The sequence below is a fragment of the Hypomesus nipponensis genome, chromosome 27 (assembly GCF_054491055.1).
Source record: "Hypomesus nipponensis isolate SF chromosome 27, ASM5449105v1, whole genome shotgun sequence".
NCBI classification, from domain to species: Eukaryota; Metazoa; Chordata; class Actinopteri; order Osmeriformes; family Osmeridae; genus Hypomesus; species Hypomesus nipponensis.
In genome coordinates this window covers 171659-189128 of record NC_140387.1, presented here as the reverse complement: position 1 = coordinate 189128, position 17470 = coordinate 171659, and the positions used below count along the sequence as shown (strand labels likewise).

The 17470-nt window shown below is 43.7% G+C and overlaps 1 protein-coding gene across 1 annotated transcript; it reads left to right on the top strand.

The window, feature by feature from the left end:
• Positions 1-338: 338 nt before the first annotated feature.
• Positions 339-11727, top strand: tbc1d13 (TBC1 domain family, member 13). Its single transcript, XM_084694091.1, has 12 exons — positions 339-435; positions 4361-4434; positions 4527-4567; positions 4800-4861; positions 5328-5427; positions 6020-6102; positions 6221-6380; positions 6645-6855; positions 7010-7173; positions 8181-8341; positions 8606-8663; positions 8764-11727. The coding sequence occupies exons 1-12, from the start codon at positions 413-415 to the stop codon at positions 8827-8829; spliced, it is 1203 nt and encodes a 400-aa protein (XP_084550217.1). The 5' UTR covers positions 339-412; the 3' UTR covers positions 8830-11727.
• The last annotated feature ends 5743 nt before the right edge of the window (positions 11728-17470 follow it).

Genomic DNA, 17470 nt, shown 5'->3' with positions numbered 1-17470 from the left:
ACCATTACAATGTAATTGTATAAAAATACTACCTTTATGATTAACAATATTTATTAACAAACATAACGACAAACTGTCTCATAATTAAGTCTTAAAATAGAAATGACTTAGACATGTAGAGTAGAAAATGATAAAGTTGTCTCATCTAATAGTAATGAATTTCTGTCTCACATGTAAGATGCACTATAGCATTGGTTAAAGAAACTGGAGTCCAAAAGAAAAAGGATCGAACATAAAGGGGGTGCAGACTCTATCTTCTAGGATCCCATGGGTGAAGCCAAAATGTTTGGCTTTTTATTGCCGGTCATTTTTTCATCATGTGAGTTACGTTAGAATCAGGAGGCTTGATGGGAGTCGCGTGATTGTATCCTCATCGGACTATTTTTGTTGTAACACGCAGCAGGATTCTAACATGTCGAGCTCTTACAAAAACAGGTGAGACAAGTTGCAGTTAACCGTTGTTGCTTATGTCACATCATATATAGGATTAGCTGGTACGTAATTTTATTATCGAATACTGTGATCCATCGTGGATACGGTGGATTATGGTTCAGTGTTTTGAAACTGGGAACCGAGGCTAACAAAATGTGCTTGCTACGAGAAGGCTAACGTTGTGATGCTCTTGGCCTCTTTGAATCGTTAAAAATACACCTTTCCACCCCCAACTCGATTTAATTTCATATTTAACTACTCCTGTCATTAGGAGACAATGGGATGCCCTTTACATGTCTATTCTTTGTCATGCTGTTCAAAAGTGATTTGGAAACATGAATGTTGTATTCGCTTTTGTTCTGCTAGCTCGCTGGCGCTGGATGTATTTCACAGCAGCGGTTGTACAGCCATGCAATGGGTTAGGGTTAGGGTATTTTCATTGATATGGCAAATTTTTTATTAGCACCGAGTAAGAGCTTGTTAAATGACATGTCGACAAATAGTCTGTGCCATCTTGCTATGGCTATCTTCCTTTGTCAACTACTTCAGCTTGAATTAAACGTTTGGCCACATTAATAAAGTTACGTATTTTGCATATAGATAACGTATACGTAACACATATTTTTTACAAAGAAGTAGTTGCACTGCATTTCCGGATTACACAATTCTAATGATGTGAAATCTATTCACACATCTTTTTTTTTTTTTTTTTCATTTAGCAAAGATAAGGTATTCAGATAAGGTAGACAATAAAAATGGACGGTAACACTATTTGCTTGCTTATATTTACAACTGCAAAAAATATACTTTTGATTAAATGTTCTGAAATGCATCTTAAAACAATGTCCATTTACAGTCAAATTTCACAGTAATTGTTTGTACAGTATTACACAATTCTGAACAGAACGAATGGGAACTTGTCTAACATCTATTGCACCTGGTAGCAGAACTATGTAAAGTGTGTCCCCTCCATTAGATCTCACTTTTACTGCTAATCCTCTAATGCAGCACCTGGGCTGTGGGCTATGGCCAACTAGTGGTCCGCTAGGGTAATACAGGTGGGAAGCCAAACCGATGAAAACTAAAGTGTGAAATGTGAATAAATATCAAAATGTTTATATAGTGTTGGTAAAGTATTATTACAATTCTTACCAATTAAAAAATGACTTTTTGCCTCTAGTTCATCATGACCGAAACGCCAATAGTTGCTTTTGGCACGTTCACAAAAGACCAACTGACATTTCTGTCTTACCTTGCATACGCCCCCCCCAAAAAAATATAATTAAAAAACTTGCATACGCCCAACGCATCACTTCCGCATATTGCATAAGCCAGGTCAACAACTTCTGGTAGCTAACAGTTATGTTAGTTTTCAAACACAAAATAGGCTAGGGAGCTAATAATTTTTAGATACATTATAATGTACTTAATTATCTGTCAGCTTGCTTGCTAGTCGTTATTGTTAACTCATATAAATAATTGGTCTGTCATATTTGTTCCCTATGAATAATATAATATAAAATGTCTGTCACTTTGTAACAAAAATCTGGAAACGAGAGAGATCTCCGTGAGGGTGACCTGTTATGGATCAATGAAAAGCAAGAAGCCGTGCAACCGTGTAGGGGTTAATAAGAGATCCTATAAAATTTGCATTGAAATCGCGAATTAAGTGAATGGATGTGTTGGGCGTCCGCACATTTATTTAAGCTATGCATGTGGGAAGCAAAGTGGAAAAGGTCGGGAATGTCTGCTCTAATGCACGTGTTAATTCACCCAGCCCTGAGCCTGCTGGGGCTCATGTTTTTTCTGGGATAGTGAAGCGAAGGCCAGTTCCTGGAGGAGGGCAAGAAGTGCAAGTCTGGTCAATTTAGAAGCGTAAAGCAAGCAGGCCTAGAACTGATGCCCTTTGACCGTTCCCTGGGTTTAATGTTCAGGCTCTGTCAAGGTAGCGCTGGTCTCTGGTGACTCGTGCCTAGATTGGAGTGAACTGTTGTGTCAGGAGTATCTCCTTTCAGCCATGTCCTGAACTAGAACACGTCCCGTTTAACATGTCTCCCTGTATGCAAGGTTACCCCTTCCTGCTCCATGGAAAAGAGATCAGTTTGTGGTTAAGACACAGAGGGCCCACAAGTGGTTTGCTGTCTCAGTTAACGCTTAACTTTGACTATCCTGTGGAGCTGTGTCACCAGTTCTAGAGTCTGAACCAGACCCGCCCACTGTTTACAGCCAGGCCAAGTTTGTTGTCAGCCGTGTACGTTACGCATTTTCAACTCAGAATGCACGTGATAGTTTTTGTCATTGCCTGTGTGTCATTTACATTTATGCATTTAGCAGACGCTTTTATCCTAAGCAACTTCCAAGAGAGAGTTTTACAAAAGTGCATAGGTCACTGATCATAACAACGAGATAGCCCCAAACATTGTGGGTAGCTAAACATGAAGCATACATTGTGAAAACCAATTTTTTTTTGAAGTCCTAAAGGGAAGAACCATAAGAGTATGTAGTTAGACAAGTTACAATTAAACAGCAAGAACCTCAAAAGTGCAAGAGTGTACTTGTGGAAAAAGCAAGCAACAATAATATATTTCACAGCGAGTACAATAATTTTAAGACAGTTACAACAAACCAACAAGAGCATCAAGTCTCTCAATAAGAGTCATTGTGATCCTGGAGGAAACTAACATCAGGTCCAGCCAATCATTCCTATGTGCCGTTGTATTCCTGGAACAAGTGCGTCTTGAGCCTTTTCTTGAAGGTGGGGAGACAGTCAGTGTCCCTGATGGAGGTGGGGAGGTGATTCCACCATTGGGGGGGCCAGACAGGAGAAGAGCTTGTGTTGGCACCGGGCGCTCTTGAGCGGTGGGACCACCAGACGGTTGTCAGAAGAAGACCGTAGGTGGCGGGTGGGGGTGTAAGGCTGGAGGAGAGACTTGATGTAGTCGGGTGCAGTCCCGTTCACCGCTCGGAAGGTCAGTACCAGAGTCTTGAATCTGATACGGGCGGTGATGGGAAGCCAGTGGAGGGAGATGAGGGGGTAACATGGGAGCGTCTGGGTAGATTGAAGACCAGACGGGTTGCCGCATTCTGAATCCTCTGGAGAGGGCTGGTTACGCATGCTGGGAGACCGCTGTGTGGAGAGCTTGTCATCCATGGTCACCCCGAGGTTCCTGGCAGAGGATGAAGGGGTCACCGCCACCAATCCCACAGTGATTGAGAGATCGTGGGAGATGGAGGGTTTGGCCGGGATGATGATTTAATGGATCCCTACATTTATAAATGAATCTGCTCGTTGTAGTGTCTCGTGTCGTGAATAGTTTGCCCCCCGGCGCCAAATCGTGTTCTCGCGGTTACCGTAACTTTACTCTCTTTCGGATTAAGCCAACATATGCAATATCTGTGAGGTTTACAGTGGAGTTTAGTGAGAACATGTTCCTTAATGCTCCAAAACCTTGGCAAACAAAGGTTTTCGTTTTGGATAAGTACATTTAGCTGTTGGACAAGTACAAAATCACTCACTTGCCCGAAGGAAAAGTGGCCAAAAAATATTATGTCAACCCTTGATAATGTATTTGCTTAGGGTTAGACATTTTTTATGTTAGACGGATTAAAAATTGTACAAACACTGTGCTAAAGAGAACTGCCTTACATCATGTTTTATATAGTGTCAGAGTAATGCTAAAGAGAACTGCCTTACATCATGTTTTATATAGTGTCAGAGTAATGCTAAAGAGAACTGCTTTACATCATGTTTTATATAGTGTCAGAGTAATGCTAAAGAGAACTGCTTTACATCATGTTTTATATAGTGTCAGAGTAATGCTAAAGAGAACTGCCTTACATCATGTTTTATATAGTGTCAGAGTAAGCTGATAAGCTGATAAACAGCAGATGAGTCTAGAAAGGTTAATAATTTTATTGTTAATTTCAGGATCCAGGAGTTCAAGGTGGCGCTGAGTGAAGACAAGATTGAGTTGAAGTCTCTCAGAGAACTGTGTTTCAGCGGTGGGTTGGATTACTTTCAGAACAATGTTTGGGCAATTCAGTTTTTCCTTTGCTTAATTTCCACCATTACATTTTATGTTTGTAACTCTCAGGAATCCCATTTGAAGGAGGCCTTCGAGCACTCTGCTGGAAAGTAAGTTTTCTTAAAAAGAGTTTTGTAAAAAAACGTTTTCAAATATGCCTCTTTAACTTATATTTCCAATTGGGAGACCTGGATTCAGCCTGTTACTAAAGCAGGAAACCACCAAACAGTCACAGGTTTTAGGGCAGTTTTAAATTTACAACAAAAGTTCAGCTGTCTATGTTTTGTAGATTGTCAGTCATGATATTGATAACCATGTTGACTGATGGCACATGCTGTACAGATCCTTCTGAACTACCTGCCTTTGGACCAGACAACATGGGACTCATTTCTCAAAAAGCAGAGGTAAGTCAGTCTTCTTTACAGTTCTTATCAGTCTCTCCAGATATTTGCTAGCCTTGCAGGTTGTCTGCTGGGACTTTGGCAGCAGCACAAAGCTACTCACCAGTAAGGGCTCTGTTGTTGTGGTTGATGACGTCAATGTTGGGAGGAATTCCTCTCTGAGACAAAGCTGGGTATCAGAAAGGTATGTGTAGGGACTGGGTCATGCAGGTCACTGATGAGACCTAACTGAGTTAGAGGTAGAACTGTCCTGGTCATTAAGACCCTCCGAAACAGAGGAGCTGGTTTCTCCTGACCGGACAGGCTCCAGCAGTCAGGAGAAGAGGACAGGAACCACCTTGTTTTACATTATATTTGATTTACTTAGCAGAAACTCATGTCCAAATTGACCTGCAAATTGTGCACGTGGAAAGTAAAGTCCAGGTTGAGCTTGGAGACCTTGGTTCCAGCGTGTTTCCTTCATCTCCAGGGAGGGGTACTCCCACTTCCTGAGGGAGATGATCATCCAGCCAGGCATCGCCAAAGCCAACCTTGGGCTGTTCCGGGAGGACGTCACCATGGAGGACCACGTGAGTAGTGCCTTGCACTAACCCTAACCCTGTAGTGCCTTGTACTAACCCTAACTCTGTAGTGCCTTGTAGTAACCCTAACCCTGTAGTGGCTTGCACTAACCCTATCCCTGTAGTGCCTTGCACTAACCCTAACCCTGTAGTGCCTTGCACTAACCCTATCCCTGTAGTGCCTTGCACTAACCCTAACCCTGTAGTGCCTTGTAGTAACCCTAACCCTGTAGTGGCTTGCACTAACCCTAACCCTGTAGTGGCTTGCACTAACCCTAACCCTGTAGTGCCTTGTAGTAACCCTAACCCTGTACTGTTTTGTAGTAACCCTAACCCTGTACTGTCTTGTACTAACCCTAACCCTGTAGTGGCTTGTACTAACCCTAACCCTGTAGTGGCCTGTGTTCACCAAGCTGTAGGGAGAAGAATGCAGAAGCATTGGAAATCATTCAGATTAATTTGAGGCACAATTGTTTAAGGAATAAAAACTTTTATACTCATGGAAATTGTAGCAATGTTATACTTTTGTCACAAATGGAATACTATGGAAAAATGTTTAAGGTATGTCAAGTTGAAAATGAAATCTCTGCTCGCTCTTCAGCCCCTCAACCCAAACCCAGACAGCAGGTGGAACAACTACTTCAAAGACAACGAGGTTCTCCTGCAGATCGATAAAGATGTCAGGTAGGTTATCCCGAAGGTCAATAAAGATGTGTAAAGTACCGTCTCAGCTACCAGGCAGGGTGTAGCAGTATTAACACCTCCCAGACTGAAGTGACGGAGGTTGTGTTCCCGCTGCAAGGCGTCTGTATCCAGACATGGCTTTCTTCCAGCGGCCGACAGACTACCCCTGCCAGCTGATCCTCGACCCCCAGAACGAGTATGAGACCCTGAGGCGCAGGGTGGAGCAGACCACCCTCAAGGCCCAGACGGTGGATCGCACCCGCAGTGGCGTCACTAACGTAAGTGGGAGCTTGAAGGTCTTTGAAGGCTTCCAAAAAATTATAATAAGTGTAATGTTTTTTTTATATAAAAGCTATTTATTGTTACATTCAATGACGTTAGTCTAAATTACTCAATTGAATGTACTTATTAGCAAAGTAAATACATTTCCCTTGATAAACGACCAGGCTTTTGTAAAGCATAAATTAGGAATGCCACAGTAACCATTGCAGAAACCTGTCTAGTAGTAACATAGTACACCATGCAAACCCCCCTGCCTCCAGATGAGCTCTCCAGGCAAAGCCCTCCACCTGTACCCCTCTAATGAGTACTCTGTGCTGCCCCGGGGCTCTGAGGCGCACTGGGAGGTGGTGGAGAGGATCCTCTTCATCTATGCCAAGCTCAACCCTGGCATCGCCTACGTCCAGGGCATGAACGAGATTGTGGGCCCCATCTACTACACCTTCGCCACAGACCCCAACGACCAGTGGAAAGGTGAGCTCTGGGATGAAGGAGACTGGAATGTTAGGGTTCGTCACAGGTTCAAAGCTTTCAATGAGAACTTCTACTAGATGAGCACATGTGATGATGAACACGTGTGATGTTGAACACGTGTGATGTTGAACACGTGTGATGTTGTGTCGCTCAGAACATGCGGAGGCAGACACCTTCTTCTGTTTCACCAACCTGATGTCAGAGAACAGGGACAACTTCCTCAAGAGCCTGGACGACTCCCAGTGTGGCATCACCTACAAGATGGAGAGTGTTTATTCCATGCTGAAGGACAAGGACATGGAGCTCTATCTCAAACTGGTGAGAGGGTTTGTTCAAACAATAAACTTTTTCATTCATTCATTTCCTGTGTTGAGCGACAATGTTCTTTTAAGAGAAAGGATGGAGGAAATCAAATGGTTTAAGATAGGGCTGGGTGAAAAATCGATAAAAAATATTATCCACGTAACAACTTCCCTCAATAAAGATATCGTAACATGAATTCATTTTCAATAATGTCGATCATGTCGATAGAGAATAATTAGGAACAGCAGTCCATTTAATTTCTGTGGTGCAGTAGGAAGAGACAAAGAAATGGTAGACGCTCACTAAAATATACTGAGCACCTCCAGTGGAGTAGCTAATGTTAACCGCGGAAAATGAGTCTTGTTGCCTAAAACAGTGGCAGCAAAGCCATGGCCAGGGAGCAACTTTCAATAAAGAAATTATTGATAAAAAGCGTTTGTCTTCAGTTATTTGGAAGTGGTTTGGCTTTTTGAAATCCGACAAAGAGCAGAGCAATGTTCGGCGCAAATTGTGTCGTAAACAGGTGGCTACCAAGTCAAACCTTTTTTACCACCTGAAGCAAAATCTTTGTCTTTGGAACATAAAGAAAGTGAGCGTTTGCACCAAGGTATCGATTAAAAGCAAGGTTTTAAAAACATGCTCCCTGGCCGCAAATATTTCTCTCACACCACGCTACCTAAAATGTATGCAGAGAAAGAGACTTATTTTGCTAGCCTACTACTAATGATCTGTGGTCTATCGTCTTATTATCGTTATCAAATGAAAATATAAATATCTAATGTGAAAAATGTTTACCCATATCGCCCAGCCCTAGTTTCAGGGTATTTTGTTTCAATATGACAGAGCTTCAGACTATCCAAATATTATAAGAATAATTAATGTATTAGATGAATGTATTAGATGTAATTATTTTCTGCTGGACTATTTGTTTGTTGCTTTGGATAAAATTGTCTGCTAACCTCCCTCTCCTCCCCTTCTTCTCTCCCTATCTCTCTCTCCCTCTACTATCTTCTCTCCCCCAGCAAGAGCAGAACATCAAGCCTCAGTATTTCACGTTTCGCTGGTTAACTCTGCTGCTGTCCCAGGAGTTCCTGCTTCCTGACGTCATCAGGATCTGGGACTCACTGTTCTCCGACCAGGACCGTTTCAACTTTCTCATCCTGGTCTGCTGTGCCATGCTCACGTCAGTCCCACACCAATCAGGACACGGTAGCCAGTCAGCTGTCCAATCAGTACACAGTAGCCAGGTTCACATGCCAACCACCACCACTTTGTCTCTGAGGCACCATAGTTTCAGAGGGACCTGTGTGAGTGAGTGAGTGAGTGAGTGAGTGAGTGAGTCAGTGTCTGTGTGCTCTCAGTGTGAACGTAGCAGGTTAGGAGCCTTGTTGTGTATCCCCAGTTGAAATTAAATATTTCCAGGGTAAACGTGTTCCTGTTGTTGCAGATTGATCCGTGATCAGCTACTGGTTGGAGACTTTACCATCAACATGAGGCTGCTGCAGGTAGGACTCAGCTCTCTCCCAGGGTGCTAGTCTGCCAGCAGAGCGGGTTAGGTGATCCGATGTTTTGGGGTGTTTTAACAGCTGTGTAACTTCTCCCCAGGACTACCCCATCTCTGACGTCCACACCATCCTGACCAAGGCCAAGGATCTGCAGCTGGGCTCCTAGCGGTCGTACCCCACCGAGCCGGCCCGGAGGGAGGAGCCTGGCCCGGAGGGAGGAGCCTGGAAGCTGGTAACTAGAGCTGACAGGCCCCCAGTGCATTCTGGGAGGGGGAGTTGTACTCGGTCCCAGGTACACAAACCTCCGTCCCCCTGGAGACAGCCCTGTCTATGTTTGCACTCGGGGGGGCAGGGGAGACGGTGGCTGGGGGGACACCGGAGCACAGTTCAGGAAGAGGACTGTCTAGAATAACATCCAGAGACTTCCCTCTTCATCCCAGGAAGAGGGCAGATCCAACATGGCCATCTTCTTGGCCTGTGTGTTGTCACGTCTTTGGAAGATCTCTCTTTTAAATTTATTGGAAATGTACTTTTTTGCTTCATAAATGTTAACTTGTATTCATTGTGACAAACCAGGAAGGAGGATAAGAGGATAGGAGGGTAGGAGGATAGGAAGGCAGTAGGGTAGGGAGGGTAGGAGGATAAGAGGGTAGGAGGATAGGAGGGCAGTAGGGTAGGGAGGGCACGAGGGTAGGAGGATAAGAAGGTAGGAGGGTTCTTTTTACTTGAAATACTGTGTATTTTGAGTTTGATTAAAAAACAAAAAGTTTATATTTGAATGTTGAACTCTGAACTACTCAATATAATGTTTGCCATTTTAACCAGTCATACCAGAAATGGCCAATGACCAGATATTTTAATGCTAACTGGAATGAAGGTTTCATTAATACCATGAATGAAGTGCTACCAGGTGGGGTTTGTAGGATATGAACTTTCTGTATTTAAGTTTGAATGTTTCTCTGTCTGAAGTTGATGTTACAGGAAGTGCTCATCTTTAATCTGATGTTTAAAAACTGACAGCATTAACTCACACACCTACTGCTTACATCTTGCCAACTGCACAATTGCTATCCCAGGAGGTGACTGTTTGCTTTAAGTGCATCTTTGCAGATAATAATTTGTCATTTTTTGTTAAAATTACAATGTTGTCTACTTAAAATTAATTATATTTTGTATTACTTTAAACAGCAACAGTTACATCAAAACCAACAGAACACTGAGATTAATTCACCCTTTAAACATTTGGATGAAATTTTGATTGTATTTCACATAGTTATGAAATGTGTGAAATTCTAGATAATTGACATTACAGTTGTCAGGGAAACGTCCAGGCTTAATCATCTGCTGGAATCACTGTCGCACCATTAATGATCAAACACAGACTCATACAAGTAATGTGCTCATACTGTTCTCTGATGAAGCAGAAATGTATGTAGCTTTTCAGAAATGTTTGTCCAGTGCCATGTTGCCATATAGTGAAGCCCAGTGTGTGAGTGATCCAGGGATCCAGGGTTCCTGGGCTCAAGGGATCCAGTGATCCAGGGCTCCAATGATCCAGGGCTCCAAGGATCCAGTGATCCAAGGCTCCAGTGATCCAGGGCTCCAGTGATCCAGGGCTCCAGTGATCCAGGGCTCCAGTGATCCAAGGCTCCAGTGATCCAAGGCTCCAGGGATCCTGGGCTTAAGGGATCCAGTGATCCAGGGCTCCAAGGATCCAGCCTCCTGGGCTCAAGGGATCCAGGGCTCCAGTGATACAGTACTACAGGGCTCCAGTGATCCAGGGATCCAAGGCTCCAGTGTTCCAGGGCTCCAGTGTTCCAGGGCTCCAGGGATCCAGTGTTCCAGGGCTCCAGTGTTCCAGGGATCCAGTGATCATGGGCTCCAGTGTTCCAGGGCTCCAGTGTTCCAGTGTTCCAGTGATCCAGGGCTCCAGTGATCCAGGGCTCCAGTGATCCAGGGATCCAGTGATCCAGGGCTCCAGTGATCCAGGGCTCCAGTGTTCCAGGGATCTTGGGATCCAGTGATCATGGGCTCCCTGGTTATAAGCAGATGTGTTCTTCATCTCCCGGTGAGCCTGTCAGCTGAACACACTCACCGTAGGAACACACACCGTAGGAACACTCACCGTAGGAACACACACCGTAGGAACACACACCGTAGGAACACTCACCGTAGGAACACTCACCGTAGGAACACTCACTCACCGTAGGAACACTCACCGTAGGAACACTCACCGTAGGAACACACACCGTAGGAACACTCACCGTAGGAACACACACCGTAGGAACACACACCGTAGGAACACTCACCGTAGGAACACTCACCGTAGGAACACTCACCGTAGGAACACTCACTCACCGTAGGAACACACACCGTAGGAACACACACCGTAGGAACACTCACCGTAGGAACACTCACTGTAGGAACACTCACTCACCGTAGGAACACTCACCGTAGGAACACTCACCGTAGGAACACACACACGTGTGTCCTGAAGGTGGCAGGGAGAAAAGGTTCTTTTAATGCCACAACATCAGTCTGTCATCAGTCTGTCATCAGTCTGTCAGATTCCTGAGTGATGCTTGCTTCAGTAAAAGCACATGGAAGGAGTTTGTTCAAATATTTCAGTTCATCGAGGGTTATATGGATGTGGGTATAACTTGGTGCCAGAGCATTAGGGTTAGAACCCTAACCCAGAGCATTTGACTGTAGATCAAAGGGTTATAGTGGTTTCAGATTCCCCCTGTATGGTAATTGGATTAATAAAAAAAAACATTCTAAATGAACAAAAGAAAATTAATCAAAAGAAAATTATGTAATGAAGTGAATCTGAAAGACCTCCATGAGATGGTGTGTTGAGGGTGTGAATCAAGACTTGACTTCTGTGTAACTAATGTTTACCATCAAACAGTACAATATCTGTGGTAAAAATATCAAAGCATACTTATTTTTGAATCTCTTGTTCATTGATGATTGTTTCTTTTTTATTTTATGATTGTGGTTGTATACTGCAGAAAAGGATGTGAATGACTGTTGTCCGCATAAATGACTATATTGATTGTCAGTTTTTTTATGTCTGTATGTCGTTTTTTAAGGATCGTTTCATTGCTGATGTTTAACACTTGGCTTTCTCGCTGAATATGTTCCAGAAGGGATGAAGGGAAGCTGCTCTTTCAGGCTGGTGAAAATAGCATATTACTCTTTTTTTCATAGTGCTTGTGTGTGTGACTGTGTGTATGGCTACATACTGTAACTATTAAAGCTCTTATTTACACATTTTACACATTAAATACGTAAACAATGATTTCAAGTCTATATTGTGATTGTTTTATGATGATGTTTTAGAAAACAGGCTCATGTCAATCTTCAATATACTTCAGTATAAATATGCCCTTCAAGTGTCGTGGTCTTAACTAGGGTTAGGGTTATCAACCCCAACAGTCTGGAGTCGTTCTTCATACCGCTGCACGTCTTAAATCTGCCTGCTCAATGACGCGCTCCGGGACAACGTCCCCCGGTAGCCTATAGGGGCATGAGCCGACACTTGTGTAGCTAATTTATAAATATCACCAACAGGGTTGTCTATATTTAGACGACTGTTTTGTGACTTCTTTTAGGTCCGTTTAGAGGCAGGATAATATATAAACAATAGGCACCAGTCGAGATAAGCATCAACACTGTAACGGAGCCGTCTCAAATCGAGGTCAAATCTGCCCTTTAAGGCTGCGCACGCAGAAGTGATCCTAGCGTCGAATATCTCGCCTGTTCGGTCTAGGATTCATCCTCGAGCACGGACTGACTGAGAGCCACAGATTTACTTCATTCGGAACCGGATCTACCAAAATGTCGGAATAATGTTTGAGAATGTACGTTTTATTTGCGTTCCTCCGGGTTCGTGAATGACCAACTGGGCTCCAGTGATTTGCCTTGCAGGGTACGTACAGAATAGGGTGGGCAGACCGGCATACATCTGAAGGTTCACCCCGGTCTCATCATTGCCGCAAGGCTTGTTGGTGGAGCACAGCCGACCGATTTCATGTAGTCTACCAAGATCGATTGCTGTGGATTGGAGGGATTGTGTGGTTTATTTAATCATTTTCGCCCAGGTTTCGGGTATTAAATGCGGCGACAGAGACGAGACTGTCCCTTGCCGCTTTATTTATGGGTCGGTATTTCTTTCTCCGCGGAACGGCCAACACCTCAGAGGTATCATGAAGAGATAGGACTCTAACTGCACATCCCGGCTGAGACGAAGCTCGGTGAGGCAACACGAGCAAGACGTTCGAGACGACATCCACATCCAGGATATAAAAGACAACATTTCGAGGATTGAGAGTCTGATAATGATAGAAAACGGGAAACCAATGGATATAAGCATAAAGCACGGAGCATGATGCTAGGTTGTCTTAGTATAAAACTAGTGATATTATAATAAAATAAAATCTAACAGGCGTAATGGTGGGGTCACATTTTCTACTGACAACATTTTGCGTAGCATAATAAAGGCCTTTGGTTTTGTAGTCAAACACAACCTACAGTTAGTTGACCCAGAAACCGAGCTCGCGCCCTGTCATCTGTGGCCTCTAATGCATGTTATGATGTACAGTGCTAGCGAGAGATTATCAACCGCTTTGTCTATGCCAAGCACGTTGGTTTGGCTATTCACTTGTAGGGTACATCCCGACACCCACTGCCTCTGAGATTTATAGAGGCCTTAATCGAGGAATTCAACGGAACATTGGCGGATTGTACAATCCTCAAACAAATTGACTGAAACTGGCACAAACGAACAGGCCTGTCGAAACAATTAAGGAATCGAAAAAAAGCGTCGATTATCATTATTAAGGCGCATCTCTGGGAGCTCGTGAGGCGATGATATCACGCACAGGCGTAGCCTAATCGCTCGTGCTGCATATGAAGTGTCGCCCATTGAGTTTAAAGAGAGGATGGGATGAGGATATCCTGCATGTCGGTGGCGGTGGGAGCATCAAACGGTTGGAATATTTAGAAAAAATACATTAGTTCATCCGCCTTCCCACGAGCCTATACTCTCGGCGGCTCCATGTTATTACCCCACAATCCTCCTTCGGACCGACGGGTTCCTGCCCTGAATGGGAACCACATGTGGCCTACTTGATGCGGGAGCATTCTTTTAAAGACAGCACATTCCAAACGGACTCATTTGTATAACGCGTTTACTTAACGCCCCGTCATATTTTAAAGATTGACATTTGACAGAGGTGGATTTGATGACACACACCTGGACACCGCTGTGGTACTGTGAGGGTGTAGCTCTGTTAAACCCAGGAGATAACCCGCTGACTGGAGGTCCACGCACTTCAAGTGTGTCGTCGATGGGATTTGGGTTGTTCTGCGCAACATGTGTAAACCGACATAGCCTGTGTCATAGAGTTTCATAAGACGTCAAGATTTGCCAGGCAATAGCAAAGGACGAGGATATGAATCCAAGAAGATGATGATGCTGGATACACAGGTGAGATGGGCTATAGCCTAATACTTATGTTAGCACTATAAATGCTCATATTTGAAAACAACGCGTGCTGACACAGACTAGACTACTATGTTTCTTAGGAACATTACTTTATAAGGCCTATATAGTAACACTGTCAGCCAGAGAATCAAAACATTTAGAATACAAATCACTTCAGGTCTGGCTCCTGGCCAGCTCCTTGGTGGGTTGCCATGGCTCCATGGTCAGGACGCAAGCTGAGGTTCTTCTGCCTCAAAGCCAGGGATTGGGAACACGCACAGAGCGGCGTAACCACACTATGTGAACCATACTGATAGAACCACAATGTTAATCCTCCTAAACCTCTTGTGCTATCTACACCTCCAATCTCTACATCTCACTGCTTCTGCTTCTGTGGATGGTTTTATGTGTGAGAGTGAGTGAGAGAGAGTACAGAGAAACATCGGCCATGTTAATGCTACAGTAACATGATACAGGAAGTAGACCAGCTGTCTCACATCTCAAGCGGGTGTTGTGGGGATCAGTGTGTGTCTCTGAGAGAGAGAGAGAGAGAGAGAGAGAGAGAGAGAGAGAGAGAGTGTGTGAGAGAGTATGTGTGTGTGTGTGTGTGTGAGAGAGAGTGTAAATGTGTGTGTGTGTGTGTGTGTGAGAGAGAGAGAGAAAGAGAGAGAGAGAGAGAGAGAGAGAGTATGTGTGTGTGAGAGAGAGTGTGAATGTGTGTGTGTGTGAGAGAGAATGTAAATGTGTGTGTGTGTGAGAGAGAGGGAATATGTGTGTGTGCATTCTTATGTGTCCAGTAGGGCGGTCCCCACTCAGTCGACTAGTCGATTTTCGGGTCGATATGCTCTTGGTCGATTAAGATTTTTTTGGTCGAGCTGCCGTATGGCAGTGTGAGATCTGATTCCCGCTTGTGTTGTCATCATTTCTGAATTAACAAAATGTTCTACAGTAACTGTGGATTATATTATTTAAGACAAATAAACCAACTCTAAAAATACATAATTTAAAAGAAAAGCTGTTTCTATTTCCCCTTTCGTTAATCAGCACTTTGTTTTGGTTTGGTATTTTGTCGGTGTTATTAGTCAAAATGACAAAGAAATCTGTGGTATATGGCAGCATTTCATTAAAGTACATTTACATTTACAAAGTAGGTCTACCGGGTGACTCGAAAAAAGTTGAATGCAAACAACAGTTTATTTTTCATAGTTCGACTTCAAATATGATGTAGCCTACCACCTGAAAAAAGTAAGTTGGCCTAGCCCTACTTACTTACAGAATATGCCCATTATAAGATCCAAATCGAATGACATTATCTTCTCCAGCCAAGACAACATAATCATTCTCTGTTGCACCGTTCCCCACTCTAACCCTAACCCAGTGACAAGAGCACTCTGATGATTTGCATGTTAAACAAACAATATTTTTTATTTGTAGTACTTTGTAAGATACTAAATACCATCAGCATTCGGTTACAACAGGACTGGTGATACGAGTCTTATTATTAGTAGGCTATTAGCGTCTGAATCTGCAATGTCTAGCAGCCATTGAGTCAGATTGCGAAAATGTTTGTATGTTTTTTTTGTGTGCGAAAAAAAAAAGTTTCAAATTTCGATTAGTCGATTTTCAGACGTTTTAGTCGAGTCTTGGTCGACCAAAGAAAACCTTAGTCAGGGACAGCCCTAGTGTCCAGCTCCTCCCTGTGTCTGGGCCCATATATACATGTCTGTGTCTGGGAATTCAGGATCTAGCACAGCTTGGTGGCTGTGTTCGGCTGTAGCTCTCAGCTGGCAGAGTGTTGCTAAGCTAACAGGCCAGACAGCCAAGCCTGCTGTGGTCTCCATGGCAGCCAGCCCAGTTTACACCAGTGTGGGAAACATGGAGAAAATAACTTCTAGCTGTGACTCCAGGCCTTGCTAAACATCCAGAAGAGGTAGCATCATGCTAGTAAGCTAGTCTGATGCACGTAGCATTATAGGGTTAGGAGCATTAACATTAGCATTATTCATCATGTGGAATCTGTACAATAAAGTGCTGAGAGACAAAGCCCAGGTGCACTTCTCCTCGTGTCCATTAGGTGTCGCCGTTTCTCTTCAGATGAAACCCCCAGAGTTGACCCAGTCTGGGGCTGTCCCACTACAGTACTGTACACCCACTGAAGTGAAAACCTTTTATTTTATACTTCATGGCTTTGGTTTTACGATATCCTGTTCTTTGTTTACCACAGATAGTGTAGTTCAGATGTTTACCACAGACAGTGTAGTTCAGATGGCAAAAGAGAATCAAGTTAGTTCTATGATTCTGAAATCATTTTATACAGCATCAGCTCTTTCAGGAACAGACAGTTCCATTCTGGACAATGAAATGTCATGACTCAGGATAGTGGTGACCAACTTCTCGGCCAATCACAGATGAGTGAGAACATCTTGAGTGAGACACCTTCCCATCAGTCTCCTCCCTGTATTAAACACCCTATAATAACCCTAACCCATAATAAACACCCCATAATAAACACCTTCATCTTAAACACCTTCATGTTAAACACCTTCATGGTAAACACTTCCATGTTAAACACCTTAATGTTAAACACATTCATGTTAAGCACTTCCATGTACACGCATAAAAGAACTCTGAGATTTGCAGTTTGCCAAAGACACAAATGTTTCACAGGTTTCTAAATACCTTCTCCATGAATGTAGAGACCCCGTTTCAGTAGGAACCCAGTTTCTTTTGTACCTCTCCCTGCATTCGTCTGCCTCCCCCTCTCTGCACCCCTCCTCTCCCTCTCTGCACCCCTCCTCCCCCTCTCTGCACCCCTCCTCCCCCTCTCTGCACCCCTCCTGCCCCTCTCTGCACCCCTCCTCTCCCTCTCTGCACCCCTCCTCCCCCTCTCTGCACCCCTCCTCCATTTACTGGCAGTTAGTGTCCTGGCCCAGCCCACGCGCAACACACAACAGATGTGGAAAGTAGAGCAGCGCTGAAGAATGCCTGAGGCCCAGTCTGCTTGACTTACAGTACTGGACACAGATTATTTTTACAGTTACAAGTTTGGATCAGTTACAGGGATGTGGTGTTTGAACAGTGTATGTTTTTTGCTTTTGACTTTATTCGTCATCAACATTAATTGTTTGCATTGAATTGTTTACTTTAGTTGGGCCTATCTTTATCATTTTTAACTCGTAACCTTGTGGACATTTGTCAGGGAATTCTTGTGACGCACGAAAACAATTGTAGGCTTATAGCCTACAATCAGACGTCAAGATGAGGCCTACATGAGGGAATGAATAAATAGTAACAAAAGCTAAGTTTAGTTTAATGA

What these genes read in the sequence shown, in the direction of transcription:
- tbc1d13 (XM_084694091.1), top strand. Translation starts at nt 413, where the DNA reads ATGTCGAGCTCTTACAAAAACAG. An exon ending in CAGATCGATAAAGATGTCAG is followed by an intron (nt 6,103 to 6,220) that starts GTAGGTTATCCC and finishes TCCCGCTGCAAG; the next exon opens with GCGTCTGTATCCAGACATGG. An exon ending in CCCGCAGTGGCGTCACTAAC is followed by an intron (nt 6,381 to 6,644) that starts GTAAGTGGGAGC and finishes CCCTGCCTCCAG; the next exon opens with ATGAGCTCTCCAGGCAAAGC.